General features: G+C 41.7%; 1 protein-coding gene across 3 annotated transcripts in view; it reads right to left on the bottom strand.

The window, feature by feature from the left end:
* Window positions 1-21,737, bottom strand: part of Dzank1 (double zinc ribbon and ankyrin repeat domains 1) — a 54,132-nt gene that overhangs the window by 23,836 nt on the left and 8,559 nt on the right. For all 3 annotated transcript variants that reach the window (XM_036186059.1, XM_036186058.1, XM_036186057.1), the window contains exons 4-10: window positions 17,404-17,518; window positions 15,996-16,092; window positions 14,208-14,332; window positions 10,718-10,803; window positions 7,465-7,582; window positions 5,460-5,573; window positions 3,629-3,721 (exon numbers count right to left, since the gene is read on the bottom strand). In XM_036186059.1, the coding sequence (XP_036041952.1) occupies window positions 3,629-3,721; window positions 5,460-5,573; window positions 7,465-7,582; window positions 10,718-10,803; window positions 14,208-14,332; window positions 15,996-16,092; window positions 17,404-17,518 (748 nt within the window). The remainder of the gene's footprint in view (window positions 1-3,628; window positions 3,722-5,459; window positions 5,574-7,464; window positions 7,583-10,717; window positions 10,804-14,207; window positions 14,333-15,995; window positions 16,093-17,403; window positions 17,519-21,737) is intronic.

Below are 21,737 nucleotides of genomic sequence, written 5' to 3'. Positions count from 1 at the left end.
CCATGTTTTCTTGATCTTGTTCATCTGTTGATAAACTCAGGTTGGTGTTGTATCGTGGCTACTGTGAACTGCAATGATCATGGGATGCAGCTATCTCTTTGTCATGTTGATATTTTCTTTGCCTATATAACCAGTAGTGAGACTTCTGGGTTATATGATGATATATTTTTAATTTTTAGAGGTATTTTAGACTGTTTTCTATATGTTTATATTAATTTGCATTTCCATCAAGAGTGCATAAGAGTTTTTCTTTTTCCACAGCCTCACTAACATTTGTTATTTTTTTATAACAGCCATTGTAGCTGGAGTGAGGCAATACTTCTTGTAGATTTCTAAAGTTAATTTATGTATGTGTGCATGTGCATGTGTGTGCACATGTGCTTACCATGGAGGGCATAAGGAGATCAGAGGAAAACTCAGGGAGTTGGTTTTGTCCTTCCACCATGAGTTTGGGGATCAAACTTGGGCTGTCAGGCTTGCACAGTAGGTGTTTTGACCTCCACTGCCACCTTACTTGCTCGAGCTAGTGGTTAGTGGTGCTGAGCATCTTTCAAGATCCTGCAGGCTATTTGTAATGTTTTTGAGAGTATCTATTTGAGTCCTTTGCTTGTTTTTTGAGCAGTTTTTATTATGGAGTTGTTTTAGTCTATCATACTTGGGGTGACAGACCCTCTTTGAGGTGTAGTTTCAGTGTCTTCTTCTGTCTGCTCGGGTCTTTATTCTGCTTTCTTTGCTGTGCAGAGGCATCTTCCTTTCCTGTAGCCCTGCTTGCCTATTCTCACCTTCATTGCTGTATTTTAGGGACACAGCCAAAAAGTCATCACCAGACAATTTCCTAGAGGTTTTCCTTTGTTTCTTCTAGTAGCTTTGTACTTTCAAGTCTTATGTTTCAAATCTTAAGTTGGTGTTTATTTGATTGTTGTACATAGTACATGAAAAGGGTCCAGTTTCATTCTTCAGCAGGCTGAGACTTGGTTTTCTTAGCACAATTTATTAAAGAAGTTGTCCTTTCCTCATTTTGTGTTCTTAGAATTTTTGTTCAAAAATCAACTGGTGGAAGGGCTGGGGAGATGGCTCAGTGGTTAAGAGGGCTGCTTGTCCAGAGGACACCAGTTCAATTCCCAGCACCCACGTGGCAGCTCACAACCATCTGTAACTCTAATCCAAAGGTGTCCAGTATCATCTTCTGGACTTAGAGGGTACCAGGTACACAAGTGGCACACAGACATACATGATGACAAAATACCTATATGCAGAAAATAAACAAACAGAAAACAAATACCTAAATATGTGGGTTTATTCCTGGGCTAACTATTCTTCTGGGGCTCTGCTCCACTGGCCTGAGTTATATCTGATGCACTGTGCTGTTTGATTACTAAGGCTTTGTAGTACATCAGGAAGCTTGGCTTTTTTTTTTGGCTTAAGATTGGTTTGACCATTCCAAGTCTTTTGTAATTCCATGTGAACTTTAAAATTCCTTTCTCTATTTTGTAAAAAATAAAGTCATTGAAATTTTGACAGGTTTTCCCTGAATCTGTAGACTGCTTTGGAAACTGCAAATATTTTATCTAAGTTAATTCTTCTGATGGGTAAACATGGGATAACTTTCCACTTATTTCTGTCTTCAATTTTCTTTTCTTTCTTTTTTTCTCTTTTGTTTTTTAAGATAGAGTCTTGCTGTGTAGCAAAGGCTGGCCTGGAATTCGTGATTCTCCTGCCTGAACCCTAGTGCTTGGATTATAGGCCTGTTACCATGATCAGCTTTTCTTTCATTTCTTTTATTAATGCTTTAAACTCTTCACTTTTTATGTTTATCTAATTATTTACTACCTTTTCTTCAAAATTTGCTAGAAGGAGAAAAAACAAGCAAACAAACCCAATCCAACAAGTGTATCTGCAGCACTCCACTTGTTTCACTGGTATTCATAGAATACTGCATCTAACAATGACAGGAAACTCACACTTCTCGGGTGTATCTAGAGTGCTCCCAAATTAGAATAACCACAGAATAACCTTATTAGAGTAACAAATCATACAGAACATGTGTTCTGACAATAAGAGTTAACTCTTGGTGGCTGCTGGTGGTGCACACCTTTAATCCCAGCACCAGGGAGACACAGGCAGACTAATCTCTGAGTCTGAGGCCAGCCTAGTCTACAGAGTGCATTTCAGGATTGCCAGGGCTACACAGAGAAACCCTGTCTTGAAAACAAAACAAAACAAAAAATAAATAAATAAAAAGAGTTAACTTTTAAGTCACCATTACTAATAATATTTAGAAATGAAGCAAACTATTAATAAATGTCTTATCTCAAAAAAGAAATTCCAGTGATAATGGACAGTATTTTTAATGGTATTACCATGAAAATATAACATATACATTTATATTCACAGAATTTTGTTAAAGAAGATCTTCAGAAATTCACATTTTGTGCTAGAAAGAGGAAAAAAATGTAAAGTCAGGTCTGAGTTCTTATTTCAGGAAATTAGAAAGGGGCTGGAGAGCTGGCTTAGCACATAAAGATGCTTGCTGCCAAGCCCAACAACCTGAATTTGATCCCCAGGACCTATGTAGTAGAAGGGGAAAATGGTTTCCTCTGACCTTCATGTGCATGTATGTGCACACACACTAAATAGAAAATGTGAAGAAAAAAAATAAGGCCAAGAATAGTGGCACACCTTTAATTCCAGCAATCAGGAAGCAGAGGCAGGCAGATCTTTGTGAGCCTGGTCAACACAGTGAGTTCCAGGCCAGCCAGGGTTACATAATTACAAACAAACAAACAAAAACAAATAAATAAGAAAGAAAGAAAATTTAAAAATAAGTAAGTGAACAAATAAATCAAAAGAAATTTGAAAAAGGACCAAATTAAAATCAAAGCAAAGAGAAGGAAATAATAAAAAGCAAAATAAAAACCAGGACATCGGGTGGTGGTGCTGCACGCCTTTAATCCCAGCACTCGGGAGGCAGAGCCAGGCGGATCTCTGAGAGTTCGAGGCCAGCCAGGGCTACCAAGTGAGTTCCAGGAAAGGCACAAAGCTACACAGAGAAACCCTGTCTCTAAAAAACAAAAACAAAAAAAATATATATAAAAATAAAAATAAAAATAAAATAAAATAAAAACCAGGATGTAAAGTGTGAAGACTTTGAAAAGACCATAAAATTCACACATCTCTGGCCTAATGGGAGAAGGGGACAGGACAACCATATTGACAAAAAGGTGAGATCATAAGTTAGCAGTATGATGTGCTGGTAAAGAGTGATAGGTAAGGTGAAATGTGATACCACCTGTGCTGGTGAAAGAAAGAAAATGAAATTGGACAGAGAAATAAGTGGAAAGTTATCCTATGTTCAGGCATCAGAAGACTAACATAGATAAAATGTCTGCGGTGGAGGTCGGCAGATCATCTGGGGGGTCAGTTCTCTCCTTCCACTGTGAAGTCCACGGAACTCAGGCTGTCAAGCTTCTGTGGCAAGTGCTCTTACCTGCTGGACCATCTCGTAGCCCCAGTTTGTGTTTCATAATGGTCTCCTTCCTCCCACTGCCATGTCTGCCTTCTCTGTCAACATCAGCACCAAGCACTAGTGACCACCACAGATGGGGACATTGACATTCAGTCCACCTACCTCTTGTGTGGTAGGCAGGGTCCCCTCACAGATGACACAGTGTCTCAGATGAGCAGGATTCACGGTGCTACAGGTGCGACAGATCACCTTCTCCTTGACAACAGGGGATGAGAAACAGAATGAGCAATGACAGGGTGGAGGTGCTGGCTGTCAGTCCTGTCAGTCAGCCAGCCTTGTGACAGCACAGTCAGGAATACTGCACTGGTCTGGGGATTGTTGTAACATAGTGCCGTACAAACGACCACGGTTTTAAAAGAGACAAGACTGCAAGCAAGCAAACAAACTGAAGACAATATTCACTTAGTGTTAGGGGGGCAATTTGAAATTTCCCAATGGTTATGTTCCCATCCCCAGTGTGGGAAACCTGACAGCCAACAGGCTTTCTACTTCATGGACTATACCATGAAGAGAAAGACTTGAGAGCAGCAGAGGCTCCTGTGTGGATTACAAGTCTGCTAGGCCCTGAGACTTTATGCTAACTATGAATTTAGGGTTTTTTTTTTCTGTAGGTTATGACTTAGAAGTGGAAGAAGTGACTGTCAGAAGAAAATACTAACGCAACTTCCCACGTCAGTCTGAGTGTCAAGATGGAACACAGAAATAGAGGAGACGATAGAACTAGAAGAGCTGGAGATGAGAAGAAAGGGCAGAGGAGATGGAGAAGTGGGGAGCTGAAACTGTTAATAAGATTAATACAGTTAAGGAGAAACCTCACATTTTGCCCTGGATAATAGGAAAATGCCTACAGGGTAGACCCCACCACCAAAGGCCCCACTTTCGAAAGTGCAGATTGACTGGAAAGAAGTAGCACAACTGCTCAGGTCAGTGCTTGGCAGGCTCAGTCACCCACCGAGGAGTAGAGGCTGAGAGTGTGGGAGAAGTGAGCCAGAGTTTATCTGGAGCGGGCAGCAGAACTTAGTAGCACCACTCACAGGTATTGGTTTTATAGCCATGAAAGATGTAATGCTGAGGGGGTCATGGAGGCTTGCATCACAGTTTCAGAAAGCTGTTCAGGCCAGGCAGGGTGTGACAGGGTCAGATTCCCTAAAAGAGGCCCTGAGGAGCCGCTGCAGGAAGCTGGGAAGGTGAGGCTTAAGCTGCAATGAAGATGTCAGGGTGTGAATGGTTCCACCACTCTTCCTCTATAAAATAGGAAGCCACCATCAGAGTGAGCAAACAAAAACATGAAGGCGCTTTCAGTTCCCACTTTTACCCAGGGTACTCTTGAGGAGAGAGGGATAAGAAACTTGTAGATAGAAAGATAGTGGAAATTGAGACAGACAGAAATACAAGATAGCTTCAGGAGGACCTGGGTCAACATCCACTGGCCCCTTCTGTCTCTTCAAAAGGACTTTTTATAACAATGCCAAGGGGCAGGACAAAAGATCTCCCCTTTTCTAGATCAAAGCATACCACACAGCCAAGTGCAGACTCTTCTAAACACCTGGTAACCACGCACATGGTCAAGCCATCCCCTTATGCAGCCCTATTGGGAAAGCAAGCTCAATCTCACTAGGAAACCTCTGTGGGCCCCCACAATTAATTTCAATATTAAAGTCTGAATTCTTAAGCAAAGCACTGTCTAAATTAACTGTATTGAAATTTGCCCTCAAAATTCCCTTTCAGGAATATGTGTAGGAATTTCCCTTATAGATCCTATTTACAAGTTATATATTTGGATCAGCACACCTCCCTAAAAATCAGAATGGGTTTGTTCATGAGACATTAGTTTATCAATCATTAGTCCACTCCGCCAGCTGAAGAGACATAGTGATTCAAATATCACCTTCTGTGTATCTCATTTATGTTTTCACAGAATCAAATTCCCTACCTTCAAGTGATAGCTGGCCTGTGCCCGCAGCTGTGGAGCAAGGGGAGCCTCGCAAACGACACAGATGGCAGTATTCATGGGTACCATACTTCCACATTCTGCACACACGCCCATCTGCTCAAAGGAAAAGGTCAGGTTTGACTTGGGAGCTAAAAGCTGACAGGGCTTCATTCATACAGTTTGATTGGCTTTTATAAACTTTTAAAATAATTGCCTTTCCTATTATTTTTTTTATTGCCATTAAGAGTAAAAAAACCTGCTTATACTAGAATGAGAACTGTAAGCCAATGGTGAGCAACAAATGGAAAAGTTCCTGAAAATGGCCATTTCCACAAGAGCACAGTGGATCTCACAGGTTGCTCCCCTCCTCCCTGCCCTGGGCAGTGGCTCCTCCAGGGCCAGGCAGGCTGGGAGTGTGGTACATCTGTGACTGCTGCTGTACAGGGTCTTCCTTATTGGAGACATTGCTAAGATGGCAATCTTAGCAGCAAACAAAGAGGAGCAGCGGTAATCCACAGACAGGTGAAGTGCCTAAGGATTTGTGTTTGTTACCATTGTTTTCATGGTTGTTTTGGGTAGATCGTTTTGCTTTCATTGTGATTTCTATTTTAACTTCTGGAAAAAAATTGTGCGTGTGTGCTTCGATAGGGAGGGTTGGGAGTGATATAGGTGTAGTGTTTATGTACGAGATTCTCAAAAAATATCAAAATGTGTGTGTTCATACATGTGCAAGTGCACACGTATGTACAGGTTTGTGGGGGGGGGGTCAGAAGATAACCCCAGGTGACATCATCAGGAATGCTGTCAATCTCCTTTGAGATGGGGTTTCTCACTGGCCTGCAGCCTACCAATGCTGCTACGCCTGCAGCCCCACAGCTGGCTAGTGAGCTAGGAGTTGAGGACTGAACTCGCCTGTGTGCTTTCAAGTCAAGCAGTGCTTTACTAAGACATTCTGCCAGCACCATGCCCAGGATTTTAACAGGCAATCTAAGTGTGATCTCTCAATCAGTTCTCAGTGTGCCCAAGCAGTCACACATATCTACTTGCATGTGTACATGCAAAAAAGCTCAATATAAGTAAAAGCTGCTGGGTGGTGGTAGCACACGCCTTTGATCTCAGTACTCAGGAGGCAGAGGCAGGAGGATGTTTGTGAGTTTAAGGCCAGCCTGGTCTACAGAGTGAGTTCCAGGACAAGACAGCCAGGGCTACACACAGAAACCCTATGTCAAAAACAAAACAAAACAAAACAAAAAATTAATTAAAAAAAAAAGTAACAGCTCAGGCTAACTTGAAAACAGTCTTAAGGTTTTTTTTGTTGTTTTTTTTGTTTTGTTTTTTGTTTTTTGTTTTTTGTTTTTTTTTCTGGAGCTGAGGATCGAACTCAGGGCTAGGCAAGTGCTCTGCCACTGAGCTAAATCCCCAACCCCTCAGTCTTAAGTTTTATATTCAGTCCAACCCACACAAACATCTATCAGCAAAGCCTTACTAGCTTGGGGTACATGAACACAGTTTTGGGCCAATCTTGTCCCATTTAAACAATAAGATTTCAGCCTGTTTCTCAGTATGTCCTCTCCAAGGCCATGCAAAAGAAATTCTGTTAGAAGCATGTTCTCTATTCTCAAGAAGGATCTGGACAGCAAGAGCTCAATGTGCTCAAAATGCTTTCCTTAATTTGGTTTGATTCGGTTTGATGCATTAGTGGCTTATTGGGGTGCAGAAGCATTTCACAGGGTATTCTTTTTTTTTTTTTTAAAGATTTTTTTATTTATTTAGTATACAGAAGAGGGCACCAGATCTCACTGTAGATGGCTGTGAGACATGTAGTTGCTGGGAATTGAACTCAGGACCTCTGGAAGAACAGTCGGTGCTCTTAACCTCTGAGCCATCTCTCCAGCTAAAATGCTTTCAATGAGTGTTTGTGGCTCATGTGACAGGCTCTTGTCACGGCAACCCATACGGGTCACATAAACCAGAAAGTAATGTTTCCAAACATTCTGCAGCTTACCTGAGACGCTTCTGGGGGTGGAAGACGATAGCCGAATATGGGCGGAACGGGAACGCCACATTCGTGACAGAATCGAGAAAAGGGATCCGACGGCCGGGAAGCCAGGCAGTGGGCACACCTACAGCAAGACAGGTTTCCATTTCTCCATAAGGGTCTACACTAACATTCTGACACATTTAATGGATGGGAGAGGGTGCATGAGATCTTGCCGCCCGCAAAGGACTACTGGCAGTAAAAGGTTGTTGGGTGGGGGGGCGTTTTTATCAATGATATATCTACTGAACAGTAGCCCATGCTTATGCAAGTAACCCCAATTAAATTCCGACACACAGGCACACACACACATGCACTCACAGGACATGAAAGTTGGAGGGGAAATTCTTGAGAAGAATCAAGTGTGTATGTTTCTAAATACTTTCATTAGAATTCAGAGATTGTCTAATTTTTTTTTTTTTTTTTAGTTTTTTTTGAGACAGGGTTTCTCTGTGTAGCTCTGGCTGTCCTGGAACTCCCTCTGTAGACCAGGCTGGTCTCGAACTCACAGAGATCTGACTGCTTTCACTTCCTGAGTGCTGGGACTAAAGGTGTGTGCCACCACTGCTTGGTTCTGATACAATTTTTTAAAAAGATTTGTTTATTTATTATGTACACAGAAGAGGGTGCCAGATCCCATTACAGATGGTTGTGAGCCACCATGTGGGTGCTGGGAATTGAACTCAGGACCTCTGGAAGAAGAGTAGGTGCTCTTAACCTCTGAGCCATCTCTCCATCCCACAATTTTTGAAAGTAAGACCTAACAATATTTTGCCTAAAAGAAATCAACTTTAAGAAGGGGAACAAAAGTAAATTATAAGATATAATATTTCCTAAAGATATTAGTTCAAAGAAGGCAAGAGTGGCTACTTATTATTAGAGCAAGTAGCTATCTGAGCAAATGAAGTCACCAGAATTAAAGAAGGCTTTTTCATAATGGCACAGGAGTAAACTCAACAACAGGACAAAAACATTTACATAATTCCATATTTAATATCAGTTTTAAGGAGACTTTTAAGACTATGTAGACTGTCATGGTTGGACAAGTGAAGTTGCATTTTGCATTATGAGACAGCAATGAGCTTTGGGGATAGCAGTGAAATGTTAGGATTTGAATCTGCAATGACACTCACAGGCTCAGATTTACACTACTAGACCTTTCTTGTGTCATTTGAAGGCTTGGAGCCTGGCTGGTGAAACACATTACCAGAGAATGGACTCTGAAGGTTACACCCAAGTTCAGCCCATGAACTCTCTGCTTCTTTTTTGCCATGCTGCGAATAAGCTGAGAGGGTCTTATTGTGTTTCCCAGGCTAACCTGGAACTTGCTATATAGCCCAGGCTAGCCCAGAACTTGTGATTCTCCTACCTCAACATGCCTAGGCTGTCATTACAGGCATGTGACACGTGAAAAACTGTGAAGTTTTGCATAAATATGACAAACTAAGAATTAAATATAGCCAGGCGGTGGTGGCATACACCTTTAGTCTCAGCACTTGGGAGGCAGAGGCAGGTGGATCTCTAAGTGTGAGGACAGTCTGGTCTACAGAGTGAGATCCAGGACAGCCAGAGATACACAGAAGAGAAGCCCTGTCTTGAAAAACAAACAAAAAAATTAACTATAAAAGAAAAACAAGTAAATTAGACTTCATCAAATTACAGAACTAAATATTAGAACGTACTTGTAAAACACCTATCTTACAAGGGAGAACGAATACAACCCTATAATAATAACAATAATAAATATATATAATATATAATCACTTTAAATTTCAACAGACTTTTTACCAAAGACTTATACATGAAAAATAAGCACATAAAAGATGCCTGTTATTAATCACTTAGGGAAATATAAATTAGAATCACAATGATATACCACTACAATCTCACAAGAATGTCCAAAAATATGAAGTGTTGGTCAAGTTGTAAAAACTGGAATTCTGTGACATTGCCAAGGTGAATATAAATGATACATCTCCTTTGGAAACAATTGGATAGCTTCTTAAAAAGTTGAGAAGATAAATCACCTATCATACAACCTAGTAATTCTCTTTCAAGACTCCTTGTCTTTACCATAAAAGACATGAAAGCCAATGTACTTGTGCATAAATGTTCACATGAGTTTTAGAATTTGACTTGTTAGCCAAATACTAGGGGGAACATGTGCTCTCACAAGTGAGAGGATAAGCAAACTGTGGGGTGCCCATGCTATAGATGCAATAATAAACAGAATGCTTGGCAATAAAAGGAGTAGACATTTGATGTCAGCCACATATGTGAATCTCAAAACAATTATACTGAATCAATAAGGCCTGGGGAGTGGGTAAAGAATGCATGCTGATTTATTCCATCACTATGGAAACAATGCAAACTGGAGTGACAAGAACCAGATCAACAGATGACTGGTCCCTGGGGCAGGATAAGGTGGTCCAGTGTAGGGATGAACTTGTTCATCTCTGTGATTGTAGTGTTAGTCTCATATACACGTGTCAATCACACTGTTTACACATTTTAATGTATATTGGTTAGCCTCTTTTCTTTTTTAATTTTTTTCTATGTTTTATCTTCTGTGTATGTGTGTTTTGCCTGCAATACATACCCATGTCCACAGAGGCCAGAAGAAGGTGTTGGATCCCAGGGAACTGGAGTTATTGACAGTTGTGAACCACCATGTGTGTGCTGGGAATTAAACCACGTCCTCTAGAAGTTAGTGCTCTTAACCACTCAGCCATCTCTCCAGTCCTGGACTCTTTTTCCTAACTATATGGGTTTTTTTGGGGGGTGGGGAGGAGTTGTTTTTTGTTTTTGTTTTTTCAAGGCAGGGTTTCTCTGGTGTTTTGGTGCCTGTCCTGGATCTCGCTTTGTAGACCAGGCTGGCCTCGAACTCATAGAGATCCACCTGGCTCTGCCTCCCAAGTGCTGAGATTAAAGGCGTATGCCATCACCACCTGGGCCAACTATATGTTTTTAAAACTCTAAAATTTTTCTAGGCATGGTAAATGCCAAAACTCAGGATTCTGAGGTAAGAAAACTATTTCAAGTTTGAGGCTTAACCTGGACTGCATAGCAAGTGTCAGGGCAGACCTATATGGCAAATCCCTGTCTCAACAAATTTAATTTAAAAACTAGTGATGGGCAAATCCAGTGTTATATTTCATTTTCAATCTCCATGGACCACGTGTGACTTTGAGCTAAGACAGGTAGAGAACATGTTACATACTTGAGGAAGTCCGTGTCCCTCTGGATCCGTGAGATCTCTGTGCTTGTCAGACTCTTCTGGCCAGTTATGTGTGCAAAGCCGGGGGACTGAAATTGAGAACACAGATAGAGCTAGGAATACAGGTCACACAAAGGGAAAGAAAAGTCCATTCAGATTCATTTACCAGCGTTCAAGTTTTAAAACCATCATAGAAAAACTGGGCGGTGGTGGCACATGCCTTTAATCCCAGCACTCGGGAAGCAGAGCCAGGCAGATCTCTGTGAGTTTGAGGCCAGCCTGGTCTACAGAGTGAGATCCAGGACATGCACCAAAACTATACAGAGAAACCCTGTCTTGAAAAAAACAAACAAACAAAAAAGAGATATCTGAATTTACTATTAGACAGACAGTATTTTAGAACTGGAAGACTTAAGTTAGTATCCATTTGTCTTAAAGATAATATTTCTAGAAAACTCAAAAGGACTCACTTATTCACATAGGTTTGGTGTTTGGTGCAGAAAAAGGGTAAAACAGAGTATCACATGGCCCCTGTCCCTAAAGCCCTCATATCTGTACAATATAACTGAAATCTTATGGACTCAGCAAGATAACAGACTTGTGTAGGTTCCCTGGGAATCTGGAGGAGAGAATATTCACATTTCCAAGCTTTAGGGAGAAGTGCTAACAACCAAGATGGCAGGAAAGTGGAGGAAAATGTGTGAAGTAGACAGAAAACAAAAGGAACGAGCAGTAAGGAAACACAGGCCCGTCCTGGGATACACTGATGTGGCTGACAGAATGAGACAGAATGGAAGTCTGAAAAAGAAAGTTGGTGGGGAGAACTGATAATAGCCATACTACTACTGATAATAAAACGCACTGGCCAGCTGCAGCCATTGCCTCCTGGACATTCACTGTGTCCTATGAGCTGTGCCATGCCATGCCATTTCATTCTACTTTTATAATATTATTTTGAGACGGGGTCTTGCTAAGTAGCCCAGATTGGCCTTGTTTTTCTCCTGCCTCAGCCTCCTATAACCAGGGATTAAGGAAGTGAACAACCACATTGAGCATATAACATCTTATTTTGATATATCAGACTTTCTAAAAAGCTTTCAAAATAGCAAACTAACTTCTGTTTCTCTAGCTCAAAAAATTGCTTATGGCAACATTTCCCTACATATCTCTTTATTCTCTTTGAGTCACATGATAGTAAGTTGAAGGCATGATAGCCCTTAGTCCCTAAGTAGCTTAGTATGCATTTCCCAAGAACAACCATGTGTCAGAGTCAGAGGAGTGAAGGGCTATGATATTACAATCCACAAACCCACATTTACACCCTGCTGGTTATGCCAGTGGTGTCCTTTATAGCTATGTATGTTTCTTCATGGTCTAGGGAAACTATTTTTTCCTGATCTAATACCATACTTTCCATCTATTTGTCATGTCCACATTGTCACCTCTAATTTGAAGTGGTTCCTCAGTCCTTCTTCAGCTTTCTGGCCTTGAACATTTTTAAAGAGCAGTATGTCAGCCTGGTATCAGTGGTGCGTGCCTGCAACCCCAGCACTCAAGATGCAGAACCTACCACCTGTGCTACCTCAATGTATACAACAATGGAAAGGCAGGCCATGGCTTGGAGACATGGTGGGGTGCTGGGGTTGCAGGCATGAACCACTGTGTCTTTCTGTATGCTGTGAATGTGTTGCTCTGATTGATTGATAAATAAAATGCTGATTGGCCAGTAGACAGGCAGAAAGTATAGTATAGGCAGGATAAAGAGAGAAGAGAATTCTGGGCAGTGGAAGGCTGAGTCAGGAGACCCTGCCAGTTGCCATTGCCATGAGAAGCAAGATGTAAAGTACTGGTAAGCCACAAGCCACGTGGCAACTTATAGATGAATAGAAATGGATTAATTTAAGATATAAGAACTAGATAACAAGAAGCCTGCAATGGCCATGCAGTTTATAAGTAATATAAGTCTCTGTGTGTTTACTTGGGTCTGAGTGGCTGCAGGAGCCGGGTAGACACAGGAAACCTTCAGCTACAGTAAGGAGAGGGGATGCTACACGAGAGGGGTTAGAAAAGAGGAAGGGAAGAGGGAGTGATGTAATTACATTTTAATTTAAAAACAGGCAGATGCAGGAGGACTGGCACAAATTTGAGGCCAGCCTGGTCTACATAGTTTCAGACCAGCTAGGACTATATCATGAGATTATTTCTAAAAGCAAAACCTAACAATTACCTTCTAGAAATTCATAGCATATGAAATCAACATGGACTTTGCATTTGTCTAATATTCCTGTGACAAGAGTCAGGCATGGATTTGGGTACACATTTCAGAGGAAGGGAGCTGTCATTGCAGCATGTGAGGGGTTACAATACTCGTTTTCGAGAAGGATGCTAAAGCTCATAAAGCCATTTGGCCTGAGTTCACATCAACAGTATGGGCACTAAAGCTTGGGATTTTAGAGTTAATTCTGTAGACAATGGGGAACAGTCCGAGTGATTTTGTTAAGGAAAAAGTATAATGTTTAATGTTTTTGTGTTATATCAGATATGGCCTGTACCAGACGTCATAAACTGGTCATTTTGGGCCAAATATTGTAAGACACTGAATTTCATTTCGCCTTTATAACATATATATTGCCTCCCATACTGGTTCAGGTTCCAGATTGAGTCTCAGATTTTAAATTAGGTTAGTAGACATGAAGATATAGGTTTCTGGTAGCAAATTCATTCATTCAGGAGGCAATACTGGACTGGAAGTCCTTGCCAATAACTGCCTGCAGATGAGAATGGGCACTCTGGGTAGCTGTGGCATCCCAGATCATCACGGAACCCACCAACTTGGTAACCTCAGTCTAAAGCTACCTGTCACTTGTCATTTATCCTCTACTTCTCTGCCTGACCCTGAAGTCAATGTTAGGCCAGAAGGATGGATGAGTAAAATGCAGAAATTGGTCCCATGCCTATAGTCTCTGTTTTAGGGTTGGCATGAGGGCTGAAAAGGTGCATTTCAAATGGACTCCTGTGTGATTTTGATGCTGCAGGTGTGGGGAACCCACTTTGAGAACCACTGTGCTATCTCATCACCAAGTTTATCTTGTGCATGACATCAATGATTAAGAATTGTTGTGTGTAGCCAGGCAGTGGTGGTGTATGCCTTTAATCCCAGCACTTTGGAGGCAAAGGTAGGTGAATCTCTGAGTTTAAGGATAGCCTGATCTACGGAGGGAGTTCCAGGGCAGCCAGGGCTACACAGAGAAACCCTGTCTTCAAAAACAAAAACAAACAAACAAAAAATTTGTGTGACTATTTACTTGATTATTATTTATCTGCTTCAAGTCCCTATCAAAGGACAGCTCTATGAACATGGAGCCTTTTCCGTTCTGACACAGCATTTCCAAGAGCTGGGATACCGCCTGCAACATGACTAAAGGCTGAAAGATACTGTCTGAACGTATGCTGGGAAGCATTCAAATGCTTAAAGAATTTCCACCAATGTTACCTGGGACTGATGAGTAGGTATTCTAGAACTCGATCCTTCATGGTAGGCTGGGATTTCCAGTGGACTCCCGGAGAAGCGAAGATCTTTCAGAGTTTTAGGGTCTGCTCTTTCGCCTACCTTGAGGTCTATAATTATATTAATTATATTATTTTGTGATTATCTGTTACTGTATAAAACCATGCAGATATGCCCTCATGACTAGAACCCTCCAGTAAAGGACTACATCACATTCTTTTCCTAGCAGCAACTATGATAAAGTCAGCCTTCTTAAGTCAATGAACTAGAGCTGAGAAAGAAATAATTAACCCAGTCTAAGAAAATAACCTTCCTTGATACTTTCTACAGCATTCCATGTCAAGCTGAGAAAACAGACCAGTCCATTGCAAAGTCAGCAGGTAACATCATTTCAACTAAAAAAAAAAAAAAAAGAAAAGAAAAGAAAGAAAAATTTGCGACAGCCTCTTCTTTGCATGGCTATTGCTTACTTACCCAGGAGTCCAGAAACTTTTCTGTCTGAAGTCATGTAAGGAAGACCTCAACTTTTGCTAGAAGATCCAGTCACTTTGTTGTTGTTTTAGAAAACAAATAAACAAAAACCTCAACAACCTGAGTTTGGTCCTAGGAACCCATGTATAATGAGACAACTGACTCCCCAGAGTTGTCCTCTGTAGCATGGGTGCACCCCACACAACAGCAACAATACTGTTGGGGGTGTTGTTTGTTTGTTTTCTAAAACATCAACAAAGTGACTGGGTCTTCAGAAAAGTTGAGGTCTAAAGCTGGGTGGTGGTGTACGCCTTTAATCCCAACACTCAGGAGGCAGAGGCACGTGGATCTCTGTGAGTTCAAGGCCAGCCTGGTCTACAGAGTGAGTTCTAGGACAGCCAGGGCTGTTACACAGAGGAACCCTGTCCTGAAAAAAAGAAAAAAGAAAAAAGAAAAAGGTGAGGTCTTCCTTACATGACTTCAGACAGAAAAGTTTCTGGACTCCTGGGTAAGTAAGCAATAGCCATGCAAAGAAGAGGCTGTCGCAAATTTTTCTTTCTTTTCTTTTCTTTTCTTTTTTTTTTTTTTTAGTTGAAATGATGTTACCTGCTGACTTTGCAATGGACTGGTCTGTTTTCTCAGCTTGACATGGAATGCTGTAGAAAGTATCAAGGAAGGTTATTTTCTTAGACTGGGTTAATTATTTCTTTCTCAGCTCTAGTTCATTGACTTAAGAAGGCTGACTTTATCATAGTTGCTGCTAGGAAAAGAATGTGATGTAGTCCTTTACTGGAGGGTTCTAGTCATGAGGGCATATCTGCATGGCAAATGATTTTTTACTTGCTAAAGCTATTTTGCTGGCCCCCAAGACATAAAAAAGCAGGCTCATTTTCTAACCATGTGCTGAACATATCCTACATGCACCTTTGTGGTTTCCAAAGTAATCAAACCTAAATCCACATCTGATGCCGGCCCTTCTCTTGCAGCTCAGTTTTACTCAATTCTAGCAAAACTCTGCTTTTGTTTAAAATTTACCCAAACACCACCCATTTCCCAAACCTGATCACTCTTTCTTTGTTTGGTGAGGCACCTCATGGTTCCTTCAATACAACCATTCAATAAATCAAATTTATCAGACTGTTTGTTTATTTCTCATGGTCTTAATCTGTTAGCTAGAATAAAATAAATATTCAAATTGTAGCCTGCCTTCCTGTTTTTCTTATTTCAATCCAAGTACGTCAGAAAGTGTGCAGTGAGCATGCAGGAAGCCTGCTTAGAGCGTTTCTTTCTACCTCACCATACCTGCAAGCCGTCTAAGGTTAACGTTCCAAGTCGATTTATTTTCAGCATTCTTATACTTCTTCTTTAATTTTGGTCCGACAAATCCATTTTTTAATTCCTAGGAATGAAGAGATTACATGGCACTTGATTATATACATTTAGAGTATGAGAATTAGAAGTCGTGACAGAGACAGCCTCATGGTGAACACTTCTTACTGAAAGGGATTAGAGCAGTTTTTATAAAATGATGTCTGTTTCCATTGAAAACCCACAGCTTTATGTATGGGTTACTTGGTGAACAGCATGTCTGGCTAGTAGGCCTCACTAAGTCAAGCAGCCAAGATAGGAGACATAGATAGTACCATTATCAGAGACGGTAATAGCACAAGAACAGAATCAGAGGGGAAAAAGAGTGGGGTCAGACCAAAAACAACAGGCCTTATGCATACTACCTGCTTAGAAAGCCCTCCAAACACTCTTCTCCTTGGCCTTTTTTGTGGACTCTATCCCTTCTATCTGATTCAGACCTGAGTCTCTGATGACTGTCCCTGTGATGACCACATTACAGACCCACCTCATCCACTCTGGTCCCACAACGTGTGCTCTGGTCTCAGAGATACCACCGGCTTAAGTAACACCCTCAACAAACTTTCTCTGTCACTCTCAACAAGTACCCCATGACTGAAACTTCCTGGTTGGGTGGCCACTCTCTGGGCCTCATTGCTGGATCACTGATGCTGACCACCCAGGGCTGAAGTTTCAAACATCTTTCTTAGATCTATCCGATTAACTCTCCAAAGAAGTGAAGAGTTGCAGCTTTTGGTGGGTGAAGACTTTAACTAATAGAAGTCAACACACACTGGAACGGTCTACTAGCCTGACTAATCCATTCACCAAATATACATTGCCCTCCCTTGCCTGCCCATAAGCTCTGCTAAAAGGATGACAGTCCTGTTTGCTGCCATCTTGGAGCTTACAAATGGGAAAGGCTGGCAAAAAAGCCAAAAACCAAAAACCAAAACAAAGCAGGGAATCACATGCTCAGGTCACTTCCCAGCAAAGGTCCGGTGCAGGGATGGAGAAGAGTGCACACAGCCTGTTTATCTGGAGCTTAAGCAGCGTCCACAGACAAAGCAGAGAAGCTGGGTGAGCATGGCAGCTGATTCCCTGGGTGGCATGCTTCACCACAGGTAGTCACTGGAGCACAGGCAGTGACAGTGCCCAGTCAGGATTCTGATCTTAGGCAGAGGAAGGCTTGACCAAGGCTGGGAAATCAATGAAGATTCTTCCCAATGGTTGATCCTGACCTTAATCGTAAGGATCTGACTGTGAGTAGAAGTGTTGTAATGAAAGGGAGGGTGTACCCATTGAGCAAGAAAGGATGAAACATGGAGTGACAATCTGAACATTCTTCGGTTTCATTACTTGCCTGCTTTGAAAAACCTTTGAGGGCATCTTCAACACTCTCTTCAGAAGAGACTGTCTTCGGTGGTTCATAGTCTACTTGAAATACCTTTGTTACAATCCCACTCTCTCTGCAGTCTCTGAAAAATCATATTTTTTAAAAGGAGAGAGTATATTATACAAGCATTCAAGGTAAAGGTGGCTAGCAGTTAAGATGATGCTAAAGTTACTTAATGTAGCCTCTACATTTGTTATATTTTAAGTTGGAAAAGTCAAAATATACTTTGAGCTAAGGAGGACCTGTGGGGTGAGGTTTAGGGGGTGAAGGGTCGGTGGTGTCAGTCTTCAGCAGTGGCTCTGGTACTCTAGAGCCTGCTCCAGCCCAATTGGGTTCACAGAGCCTCAGGCCAGTGTGCAGCACTGCTTCCCATGCTGCCTGCCTCCTGGCAGTGGCCTGAGCTCTCAGAATACTGGCCTCAGCCCCGAGGAGCTCAAGCTTGGGAAAGTGGTTTACATTTCTTGTGTCCTCCTTCTAGGTCTGCTCTGGATCTTCAAAAACATTCCTGGAAAGCCAGACACAGAGGTACATGTCTGGAATGCCAGCATCAGGAGGCTAGAGTAGGAAGATCATTGCCAGTTCAAGAGCACTGGCTGCTCCTCCAAAGGACTTGAGTTAAATTCCAAGTACCCATATGGTGGCTTACAACTGTCTATAATGCCAGCTCCAGGGGATTTGATGCCCTCCTCTGGCCTCCAGGAACACTGCATGTATACAGTAAACAGGTAGGCAAAAACACTCATACGCATAAAATAAAAATAAAATAAAAAGCAAAAGTTTTGCTTGTTTGTTTTTTGTTTTGGTTTTTCAAGACAACGTTTATCTATGTAACAGTTCTAGCTGTCCTGGAACTTGCTCTGTAGATCAGACTGGCTTCAAACTCTGGGATTAAAGGCATACGACACCACCACTGGCTCATAAGTATTTTTAAAAAATAAATAAACACAATCTATACTGCAAGGGTACAGACAACAGACAATTTATCAAAAAAAAAAAAAAAAAGGCCAACAGAAATCTCTGATAAAAAGGCCAAAGTGGTTTTCTCAAAGGATCACAGTTGTTTTTAAAATGGACCTGCTATGAAGCATCTTCTTTCTAATTATCTCTGGTCTTTTTCTCTGAGACCATAATTCTAGTCAGTCAGGTTAGCTATTTACCTGACACTTATCATGAAATACATGGTATTTATAGTCAAGATGTACTTCAGTATCTATATGTATTTAAAATGTTCAATGGCCTCATTCTTGAGTTCCTTTTTTAAAAATAAAGGAGCTTTCATTTCTATTACTGACATTTTAATAACATGGATAGATACAAGGTCTGTGTGGGCACTTGCCATCCTTGGCCCTCCAGCATTCAGTCCCATGGATTTGCCTGCTCTTGTACTCTACTTTGGTTCTCTAGTGCTTGATAAAACTCTAAGACCAGAACAACCTGGGGGAGGAATGGGTTGATTTGGCTTACAGCTTACATCCATCACTGAGGGGACCTAGGGCTAGAGCTCAAAGCAGAAACCTGGAGGTAGGAACTGAAGCAGACTATGGAGGAGTGCTGCTTACCGCCTTGCTTCCCACACATGCTCACCTGCCCTTCTTATACAACTGAGGACCACATGTTCAGGGACACCTGTGACACCACCCACAGTGGGTTGAGCCCTCACACATTAATCAGTAGTAAAGAAAATTCCCAGACTTGCCTACAGGTCAGTTTGATGGAATTACTTTCTCAATCGATGTTCCCTCTTCCCAGATGACTCTAGCCATGTCAAGTTCACACACACACACACACACACACACACACACACACACACACACACACCCCAAAACTAATCAGCACAAATAATGTAAATACAAGGTTTGTACCAGTAGATACTGCACACTTAGAATCCTTGGACCTCTAGCATTGGGTGCCATGGACTTGACTGCTGTTTGCTTCTCATCTGAGTGGATTAAGCTCTACTGTGAGTGGTACAGTTGATGAAGATGTGAAATGTAGCTACATAGTTACTATTGAACACAATGGAGCAGTTGATATCCCAAAACAACATCTGCTATTAGATGCTCAGAGGAAGATGAAAAAGTCAAATCTAGGAGAAATCCTTTGAAAGATGAAATGCCTCTTACACAAATATCTAAAGTATTAGTTAAAATGCAGCTGCATTCTTTCTATTCTTGCTGATTCATAAACTTTCAATCAGAAAAGAATCCCAATTTCCAGTGTTTCCTTACCCCATTGTCATTTGGGTCTTCTGTATCTACCACTGCACAGCTAACTGCCCAGAAGCTAGTGCCTCAAATCCCAGTCCTCGGAAAACTGGTCACAGGGGGTGGCTCTCATGTGAATTCTTTCATGCAATGACCCTGGATACTGTCTACTTGTTGACCATCTGATCACACTTGGTCATATTCTCTGTTGAGGTGTTCCTTTTTGTGTTAGAATATGAGTTGGCTACTACAAATGGGATCAAAGCAATGTCTTAAAACAACAACAACAACAACCAGAATCACTCAGTGTAAGCAGTCCAAAGATGGTGGGGTGCTTTGAATGAGAATAGCCCCACAGGCTCACAGATTGGGTCACCAGGGAGCGGCACAATTTGAAAGGATGACATGATGTGGCCTTGTTGGAGGAAATGTGTCACTGGGGTGGGTTTTGAGGGTTCAAAGGCTCACAGAATCTCTCTCTCTGCCTAAGGCTCAGAATGTGTTCTCAGCTACTACTCTGGCATTTGCCTGCATGCCTCCATGCTCCCCACCAAGATGATAATAGACTAAATCTCTGAAATGTAAGCCAGCTCCCAACTGCTTTCTTTGCCTTGCTCATAGAACACTGACTAAGACAGAGGATAGAGAGTGGAGGTACTGGAATGGTTAATGCTCTCTTTGATTCAACAGGATCTAAAATCACCTAAGAAAGCCTCTGGGCATGTCTGTGGAAGATTTCCTATACTGGGTTAGCTGAAGTGAGAAGATCCATCTGGAGTGGGCTGAGGTCCTGCACTTCAAAAAGAAGAAAAGTGAGCTGAGCTTTGCACTCCCTACTCTCCCCACCCCCACCTCCTGCTTCCTGACTGTGGATGCAATGTGACCTGCTGTCTCATCATCCTGTCACCATGGATGGACCAGACCCTCAAACCTTCCTTGTGTTGCCTTTGCCGGATATTTCTATCACAGCATGAAGAAAAGTAATCAATGCAGAAGGCATGGGGTCAGCTTCCCATCTTACTGTTCATCACTGCACACTGTACTCGTTCTCAGGATCCAACATGATTGACACCCACAGTGGGAAGCAGAACCCACCCTGCTTCCCTTTAAAAGACATGGTCTGGAAGTTTCACATGTCACTTCTCCATATATCCATGAGCCACAATCTGGTGACTTACCAATCAAGGACGATTAGGAAATACCTTTTAGGCAACCATGTACCTGGCTAAAAATCACAGGTGCCATTCTTATAGCAGGGAAAAGCAGATGTTGGGGGCAGGCAGAACCGCTGTCGTATCATCATTAGGGGGCTTGGAGTATCATGGGATGTTTTAACTGTCACGCTGACTTACTTGCTCCGAAAGCTCACAGTGGAGTGTAACTTCCTGATAATTTTCTTTTTTAAGATTTATTTATTTATAATGTGTACAGTGTTCTGTTTGCATGTATGCCTGCAGGCCAGAAGAGGGCACCAGATCTCACTATGGAAGGCTGTGAGCCACCATGTGGTTGCTGGGAATTGAACTCAGGACCTCTGGAAGAGCAGCCAGTGCTCTTAACCTCTGAGCCATCTCCCCAGCCCCCTGACAATTTTCTCTACATGACAGTGCCTTGTGGGTCACTTGGAGCTGTGATTCTGGCTGACCTGCCCAGCACTCACCACTTCTGCTGTTCAGTCACCTGCCTCTTCCTGTCCTTGTTTGCCTGGCTCTTATTGATTTTAGATTAATCTTTGACATGTTTTACTTGCACTTCAGTAATTTCTCAGCTTTCATACATCCCTTAAAAAGGTTTTTAAGGTCTAAGTAAGTAAATGTCCCCAAAGACTTAAAACTTTTTATGTAAAATCATAAATATACAAATATCAATCTTAATACAGTTGAGAAATAGCTAACATAATATAGAGGTTGTAAGCTGTATTTTAGAAGGTAGAAAAATTCTCCAAAATATGAAATTCATCTAAGTAACCACCATCTGAGTGACAGTGTTAACAACATGTTTGGCTTTCTATGCTTAGTGAATATTTTCATGTTTGGTGACTGGAAGGGCTTCCAGTGGACTAAACTTTGAAGAAACATTTGAAACATAAGGCTAAAG

Source organism: Onychomys torridus, chromosome 4 (assembly GCF_903995425.1).
Source record: "Onychomys torridus chromosome 4, mOncTor1.1, whole genome shotgun sequence".
Lineage (NCBI taxonomy): Eukaryota > Metazoa > Chordata > Mammalia > Rodentia > Cricetidae > Onychomys > Onychomys torridus.
This window is presented reverse-complemented; position numbering and strand designations above follow the sequence as displayed.